Genomic DNA, 9,186 nt, shown 5'->3' with positions numbered 1-9,186 from the left:
AATCACCTTTAGAGCTTGTAAGTGATAACAAATGCATTGAGAATGTAAAATTTGGTGATTTTCAGATGAGGGAAATAATAACAGTCTAAAGGTTGTTGGAAATTTGAAAAAAGGGAGATATTTTAATGCAACTTAAAGGCACTTTACATGTACTGATGAAAGCATGAACTCCTCTGTGTGTCAAAGCCATGAAGCCATCTGTCTGATGAGTAAACTTAAACATAATCTATGGAGGGGTTTTTGTGCCATCATATTGGAAGCAAAAGTCCATGTTTTGAGATTAAAATGTTATAAATTGAAAACAAAATGTAAAGTGTTACGAAAAAAAAATCAAAATTTCCAAACAAAAATATTTAATACTTGCTTTCAAGAAAAATTTTTTGCGTTCGCAAGCTTTTTTTTGCTTGCAAAAAATATTTTTGCGATTGCAGCACAAACATTTCTAGATGCGTGGTGCTTCATCTCGCTTTCGCCCCATCTTTGATTTTGAGTTCCAAATTTTCTCTCAGCGTTACGTTTGTGCCACGTTTGTGGATTATAAACAGCAGGAGAACAGATACAAAAGACAACAGATGCTTCTCTAAATGGAGACAGAAGGTGATGGCCAGAGGATCACCATAAAATTCTTAATTCCACTCATTTTACGAGGTATTTTTTGTTTTTAAATCTCAATTAAAGAACTTTCCCTGTTATAAAAAAAGGTTTCAAAATATTAAAATATTAAACAAGAGTAAATAATTTTTTAATCTGAGAAAAATAACTTTCCGTTTTTCAAATCCATGAGATTCCTTCTTTCCTGAATTAAATTCAGTAAGTAATCTTAAAGTAAAACTACTTTTAGTTACTTTTTACAACAAGAATCCCTAATTTTACTCAAGTTTAAAGCTCAGTGTAAAGGAGTAGTTTTGTGAAAATTGGTTTACATTTTATATTAAAAAACTAAATAAATATTCATTTGAGTGGCATTAAAATCAAATTGAATAGAGAAACAGATTGAATGGCCTCAGAGTTTCTGCAGCGAGATCGTGACCTTGTGTAACCCTTGTGCTCTCCTAGGCATGTTTACATTAAAAGTGGGGTCATCTGGACCCCACAAGACAGCGCACTGAACTTTTTTTCAAAGATTTTTTATATCCACTGGTGTCTGGGAGACAGAAAATCCTGTCCACCTTTGTCATGGGAGGATCACACATCAATGTAAGGGTGGGTCATCTGGACCCCACAGAGAGCAGCACAAGGGTTAAACTAAAGACAGGAACGGTCACTGATTTGTGTTATATTTCAGTTGTTGGTCACATTGAAAACCAACAGAAAGCTGTTTACTGCTGTCAGAAACAAAGTCCCCATCATTGATTTTGGAAACTCAGCTGATGCATGTAAAAACACTGAATGATCTCCTTTATTCAGCTGATGACAGACAGCGATTTCCAATTATCTGCAGCGGTTTTTAAAGGGTTTTCCGAGCGGCTGTGTGTTCTGGCTCATCAGGTTCACACAGAGAACATCAGCAGAACTGCAGTATGAGCAGAAAGAAGCCAGAACAAAAACATTGTTCTTCTCACGAACAATACAACTCCTGGAGACATAAAAGACAGAAAAACCTGAGCTCACCCGCCGTACAAAAGCCTCAGCTGTCTTCATGAAGACTCGTGTCTTAACTCAACATGAAGTTCACCAAGGACTAAAGTGTCTTCTGACTCTTACCGATGTCTGTTCTCATCGTGCCGTCCTTGTCCGTGTATGACCATCTGTCCTGAAGAATGCTTCCCCTCTCTGGGCGAGTCAATGTGAGGGATGAGCACGTCCTCCAAGCCCAAGTCAAAGCGCTTGTGTTTAGAGTTGTCCGGGAGGAAAAAGAAGGCCCCGAAGCATAAAGTGATGAAGGCACTGAGAATAAGGAGAAGGATGAACTTCTCGGAGAGCCTCAACGTGGCCCTGTGGTGCGGGAAGGAGGAGGCGCCCGGCGACAGCGTGGGTATCCTGCGGCCCGACAGTGGCAGCAGAGTCGGCGTTGTCATAGTTCCACCGATGAAAGGAACTTAACTCGGGGAGGGGTGAGTTCACAGGAGCCACAGGAGGTTCTGCAGCAACATGTACCGACAGGCTGACTCTATTATCTCATCCCTGTGCTGATAAATCCAGATACAAGAAAGCTCTGAGATCCCTCGGTGATGGAGTGACTCTTAAACAAGGAAAAGGTCATGATGAATCTGGAAGAAAACAGAGAAATTCCAAATTACAAGCAAGAAAAATCTCCAGAGACGCCACCATGTTGGATGAAAGCAGGTCTTTCCTCCTTTTTATGTGTGTGTTCAATCATCTCTGACTTCTGTTAATATAGAAGCCCTGATGGCCTTGTGATGCTCTCCTCTGCTCTAACTTCTTCAGCATGGCAGCATGGCCTGCACATACTCTCAATCACCTCTGCCAGACAGTCTGATCCTGAAAGATCTGTATCACTAAACCTGCCAGTCTAGTAGGAATTTGCTGAAACGTAAAAAAAAAAAAAATCCATAATATAATTTATTCCACTCCACCAAGAGAAAAAAAAATTATGAGACAAATTAATTCCAGATGTTGAAAGTATCAAGGTGCTGAAAAAAAACGGTACATTAATGCTGCTCTGTGTTTGCTGACGGGGTTGGAAAATTTAGATTTTTATTAAATAATATTTATTTTAAACCATCTTCAGCCATTAATCTGGTTTTTCATGGAGCAATCCAGATGGTTACCTAATGTCTTAAGTACACCAAGCTGTGTAGTTGATGATTCATAAATACATAAATAATAATTAAACTACAAATTCAAAAAAGATTTGATGACAAGGAACATTTGTCCTAACAAATGTAAAAACGTGTTTTTACAGCATCAAATACCTGTTAGGGATCGTCTGACTAAATCATCTATTAACCGAGATTAAAACAAAACAAACAAAAAAATAAAAATAATAAACTGTAAATTCAAAAAAATTATTGACAAGGAACATTTATCCTAACAAATGTAAAACCAATTTTAACTGGATTTTCAAATCCATGAGATACGATACGTATCGCGATACATAATACAGTACGTATCCCGATATATCCCAACACAGTACCAGACAATATTTCACTATTTTTTTTAATTATGACCTAAGAATTACCTGACTTTAATACATTGTTCACTAAAGTAAAATAATGTCAAACAAGTTGCTTTTACCGGCAGTGCTTTTCTTTTTGTAATTTAGAAAAACATTTAAGTGGAAACAAACGTATGACTGAACTACATGTCTGTTTTTAAATAATAAGTAAATATATTTTTTTTGCAGTATTTCAAAATTGATACAAGTATTGACAAATAAACTCGCGATTTGTCACTGATTGAGTTTTTTTCTTACACCACTAGTAAGGAAGCCCGGTAGGGACCGTCTGACTAAATCACCTGTTAATCAAGTTTAAGACTAAATAATAATAATAATTAAACGTTAAATTTTCTTTATTTTAACCCTTATATTGTATATGCGATCAATATAAGGGTTAAAACAAAGAGTCCATCTATGTTATGTATGACATTAAGTTAAAAGAATAACCATCTGGGTTGTTGCTCCATGGAAAACCAGAAGATGGAGCGGGAAACCCCCGCGTGAACGCACACTAACGGAGTTCGGTGTTTTTCCAGTCCTTCCCACGTCAACCATAACTTGGATTCTCCAGGTGCCAATGATGAATGCCAATCAAGCAGTTAAAGCCGAACCGGTCCCCTCGACTACCCGGTGGGTCGTTCAGTACCGACTGGATCCCGGTCTCCGGGGATGCTGGGAACCATCCTGACCATTTCCATCCCGCAGAGAGACTCGGTTCCGTGACGGTGCCAGCCTCCGTGAGCTGATTAGCCGATACACAGAGCCAGCTAGCAGGCGGCTAACCTCTCCTGCTACTGCTGGCTACAGGAAAAACGAGGTCCAGAAAAATCCAGAAAGTTGTTTTAAAATAAAAGAATAATCTCTGCTGGCGTTTGCGTCTGGGTTATCTGATATTTCAGCCGCCCGTCGGCGGGAGAAACCTGACTGCTTTCTAGGGAACTGGGTGTTTAGCTAGCTCGCATGCTAACGGCTAGCAGGTTATCACCTGACAGAGGCGCTCCGCTGCTGCATCACCACTCGGAGGGAGAAAAGCGGCAGCGGTCGGGGTTCCCGCTCCGCCCTCTGGAACAAGTCGCTGCAGCAGATGTCCTCATGTCCACGGAGGTGTCCCCCCACTGGGGATGAGGCTGCAGCGGTTGTCGCTCTCCGCGGGCTCGGAGTCCCACAGCGTTCCTGCTCCGTGAACGCCGAGAGGATGTTGATGAGCGGCCGCTCTGAGTTACTGCAGAGCGGGACTGACAGACTTGCTGCTCCGCGCTCCAGCATCAACTACCCAGCCTGCGCGCGCGCGCCTGTTAGGGACCGGCTGACTAAATCACCCGCTAACCGAGTTCAAAACCGATGCGAAAAGATTAAACCATAAATCCAGAAACGGTTTTTGATGAAAAGGAAAAAATATCTTAGCGAATGTATAAAGTCAACTTGTTTCTCCACACTCCAGCGTGAACTAACCAGCCCGGTTAGGGACCGTCTGACTAATTCGTTTATCTTAACGAATGTATAAAATCAACTTGTTTCTCCATACCCCAACATCACCTACCAAGCCAGGTTAGGGAGCATCTGACGAAATGTACTCGCTAGCCGAGTTTAAAACAAAAAAGCGAGACAAAACAAACAAACAAAAAAAAATTCAATTCAATTCAATTCAATTTTATTTATATAGCCCAAAATCACAAAGGAATTTGCCTCATTGGACTTCAAAATATGAACCATAGTTAAAAACTAGTAGATTAAATAAAACTGGTTATCCCTGCCCTTGGACCCGACCTCCCGGTAAGGAAAAACTCCTAAAAAAACCTGAGTCAGGAAAAAAAGAAGAAACCTTAGAGATTCCCACATGAGGGAGAGATCCTATCCCAGGACGGACAGGAGATACCAGAACTGTTACAGAAAGATTAGCTTCTACAACTATGTATCTAAAAGAGTTCATTCAGATGGAGCTGAGGGACGAGTGATGATGAAGTCCATAGTCAAGATGAAGCAGAAGTGCAGTCCACGACCAGGAGCAGGAGGACAGACGACCCAGCAGGAATCACTCTCACTCAGAGATGCAGGATGGTGTCGGGGGCGTGGTCCACGGCCAAGAGTGGGAGCGTGGGCGATCCACCGGGCATCTGAAATCTCTCCCGCTCCCCAGAGGAGAGTGGGAAAGAAGAACAACATGTGAATGGAACTGCACCAACAAAAGCATGGAGAACTAAATACAATAAATAATAAAGAATAGAAGAGAGGAGAAGTAGATGAGAATAGAGAACAGAACCCCAGAGCTGATCTGAATAATAACCATGATAGAAAATCTACATTTAAATTTAAACACATCAATATTAATTTATTAATCCAGCCTCACAAGGACCACAGGAGAGGGAATATTCTCTGATTACTAGCTAGCCTGGCAGAACGCCTGTCCAAAGAGGAATGTTTTAAGGCTAGTTTTGAAGGTAGAAACTGTGCTGGCCTCTCTGACATGAGCTGGGAGCTTATTCCATAGAACAGGGGCTTGATGGCTGAAGGTTCTACCTCCAACTGTACTTTTAGAAATTCTAGGAACTACAAGCAGTCCAGCATTTTGTGAACGAAGTGTTCTGACTGGTTGGTAAGGAACTATGAGATCTCTAATATAGGATGGGGCCACACCATTCAGAGCCTTATAGGTTAACAGAAGGATTTTGAACTTGATCCTGGATTCAACTGGTAGCCAGTGGAGAGAAGCTAACACAGGAGTGATGTGTTCTCTTCTACTAGTTCCTGCTAACAATCGTGCTGCTGCATTCTGGACCAGCTGAAAACTTTTTAAAGAACTTTTCGGGCATGCTATTAGTAAAGAGTTACAGTAATCCAGTCTAGACGTAACAAATGCATGGATGAGTTTTTCAGCGTCACTTTTAGATAACATATTTCTGATCCTAGCTATATTGCGTAGGTGAAAAAATGCAGTTTTACAAGCTTGAGATATGTGAGCCTTAAATGATAAATCCCGGTCAATATTTGACCCAAAAAAAAAAACATTTAAATGCTGAATTAAAAAAAAAATGATGGAAAGAAACATTTATCTTAAGGAATGTATAAAATTAATTTGTGTTTCCATGCTCCAATATCAACTTCTCAGCCAGCTTAGGGACCATCTGACTAAATGTACCCGATAACCAGGTTTAACCCCCCCCCCAAAAAAATAACGATAAATTCAAAAAGATTTTTAAATGAAAAGAAACATTTATTTCAGCAAATGCGTAAAGTCAACTTGTTTTTCTACTCTCCAACATCATCTACCCAGCCAGGTTAGGGAGCATCTGACTTAGTCACCCATTAAATGTGTTTAAGATCGAAGGGACAAAAAATATGAAAGCATAAATTCAAAAAGAATTTAGGGACTGTCTGACTAAATGTATCTACTAACTGAGTTTAAACTGAAAAAAGGAAACATTAATTAATCGGTAAATTAAAAAAAAGATTTGATTAAAAGGAACATTTAACCAAACGTAAAATCAAAATGTTTTTCTGCTCTACGGCATCAACAACCCAGCCTGCACACATGGGTCGGTTAGGGATTGTCTGAGTAAATCACCCATAAACAGAGTTTAGAACCAAAGAAAAATAAAATAGATAGTATATTCAAAAAGATTTATTGAAAATGAACATTTTTTTTAATGAATGTTTAAAGTTAATTTGTTTTTCCACGCTCAAACATCAACTACAGAGCCTGGTTAGGGACCATCTGACAAAATCACCTAAAACAGTAAATTCCAAAAAGATTTGATGAAAAGAAAAACGTTCATCTTAACAAATGTACAAAGTCAACTTGTTTTTCTGAGCTCCAGTATCAACTACACAACCTACAAGTGAGTGCTTGCCAGTTAGAGACTGTCTGACTAAATCATCTCTTCTCCAAGTAAAAAAAAAAAAAACTTAGCTGTTTCAACTTTTTTTAATTACTGTCTTTTGGTATTTACTCACTTAACAAAATATTTTTGTTTGTTTTCTTTATTTTCTTTCTTTTTTTATTTCACACCCCAACAGATATAATTTAGACTTATTAATAAACCAAGTATTTGACATTCTTTTACTTAAGGATTATATTATTATGTGGGACCGAGCATAAAAACTGATAGAAATACACATTGTCCACACATAATATTTGCAGCCAAGGTGCAGATTGCTGAATTGTCCGCTTTTATCTTAAATACATACAAGGCTAAATTTTGCTTGTTGTTGCTGTTGGTCGCATGTTTCTTTTAATTGGTAATTGTAAAAACTGGAATGGTTATGAACTGGCACAGTGAATATTTTATGTGTTCAAAGCTGAAAGGGTGATGTGTTTATAAATCTTAGTTCTCCAAACCCTAACTCTTCCTGTGGGTTTGGGGCGCCCTGACCCTGAGCCTAACCCTAAACACGAAGGTGTGTCCCGGGATAGAACTCAGCATCAGCCACACGTATTTCAGCATTCAAGATAAGTGCGACCAAGAAATAAGTTCATCACTGGCCACACCTTTAAAATTATGAGCGAATAATCACTTCATTTAAAATACTCACTAAACCTTATTTTAAAGTCAAACACACCCCAAAATACATTTATTTATAGCAAATCGATACGTTTTAAGCCCAAAAGTCATTAAAATGTGCAGCAATTGTGACTTATCTTTCTTGCGTGTGCGTGTGTGCTTTTCTTAGAAAGGAATCTCAAGAAATTGTGATTTAAGGATTTGGCACGGCTTATGGATAATCCCCCACTGATGCTCCTTTGAAACAGCTGTCTCAGTGACTTTTTTGTTAACAGATTTATCTGTTTTTATTCAGGAAAAAAAAACACATCTGGGATGAAAACGACCAAAAATTTACATATTTTTACATATTAAGATTTAGGCTAAAAGTTTTTTCAACTACAAATAATCTGCTCAACACTGGAATCTCTGACCATCCCTCATCCATCCATCCATTCATCCACCACTCTCATGGAGACATGTACATTTTACAAAATTTGGCAAATATAGAGACAGGGTAAAATAGTTCAAATTGAGTAACTAGAGAGTTTTACTCTTGAAATTGAACATGTTCATCACACAGTTTTTTTCTTGAGGGTCTGACAGGCAGGTTTGTTTTTAAGCTCAGAAAGTGTTAGCACCTTAGAAAAACAAAGTAAAAGATGTGAATTAAAATCTACTGACTCAGACATAAAAAGCTTCATTGGTGAAAAAAATAACATCTCAAATAACATCTCAGAGACTCAAACATCTCTAGTTAAATGAGGCTGTTGCAGTAATGAACAGTCCTGTTGCTCCTCTCTAACACAGAATGATTGTGCATCACGCTGTAGATGCTGCATACTGCAGACAAACAGCAGCATTCATAAAACCGGTTCAGACAATTAGTGCACGAGGCCCTCACTCATAACCCACACCCCCAATTCAGCAGCTTTCTCTTTGCAGCATAAAAAAGGGGAGTCTTTGTCAAAATCACAAGACCAGCTCATAACTCAACAAACGTCAGGTTTTACTGTAAAGTAAAAACTGTACATTTTAAAGTCAATTTCATTATTAACTTTAAATGTACCTGAACTTTCATGCCCAAACCCATCTCAACAGAAGTTTGTTCCTCCTGAGTTTGGTTCTGCTGGAGATTTAAGATAAGATAAGATGAGATAAGATAATCCTTTATTCGTCCCACAGTGGGGAAATTCCAGCGTTACAGCAGCACTACTGGGTCGAATGTACATGGGTCAAACAAATTAGAAAAATTAGACAAGTCACATATTACAAAAACAAATAAAGTTATAGTGCCGAGACAAAAATGAAAAAATAAAAAAGGAAGAAATTGCACTGTGGTTATAAGAACTGTAAAAGAAATTGAACAACATTTTTTAAAGTGACAAGAGTAATAAAATAAAGTGACTGAGGACAGCAAATGTCCAGCTTGATCCATCCATCCATCCATCCATCATCCATCCATCCACCATCCATCCATCCATCCATCATCCATCCATCATCCATCCATCATCCCTCCGTCATCCATTCATCATCCATCCATCCATCCATCATCCATCCAATTTATCCATCCATCCATCCACCATC

General features: G+C 38.8%; 1 protein-coding gene across 2 annotated transcripts in view; it reads right to left on the bottom strand.

Moving 5' to 3' along the window:
• man1a2 (mannosidase, alpha, class 1A, member 2) overlaps positions 1-4,897 on the bottom strand; it is a 119,149-nt gene extending 114,252 nt beyond the window's left edge. Inside the window, exons 1-2 of one of the 2 annotated variants that reach the window (XM_024260564.2) lie at positions 4,107-4,897; positions 1,705-2,210 (exon numbers count right to left, since the gene is read on the bottom strand). In XM_024260564.2, the coding sequence (XP_024116332.1) occupies positions 1,705-2,018 (314 nt within the window). In that variant the 5' untranslated portion in view covers positions 2,019-2,210; positions 4,107-4,897. Of the gene's footprint in view, positions 1-1,704; positions 2,211-3,767; positions 4,000-4,106 lie in introns of those variants that run through there. The other variant, XM_024260565.2, reaches the window with a different exon arrangement.
• Between the last annotated feature and the right edge of the window lie 4,289 nt (positions 4,898-9,186).

This window comes from Oryzias melastigma, linkage group LG21 (genome assembly GCF_002922805.2).
Source record: "Oryzias melastigma strain HK-1 linkage group LG21, ASM292280v2, whole genome shotgun sequence".
Taxonomy (NCBI): domain Eukaryota; kingdom Metazoa; phylum Chordata; class Actinopteri; order Beloniformes; family Adrianichthyidae; genus Oryzias; species Oryzias melastigma.
Note: the sequence above shows the minus strand (reverse complement) of the source record. Positions and strands in the feature narration are given on the sequence as shown.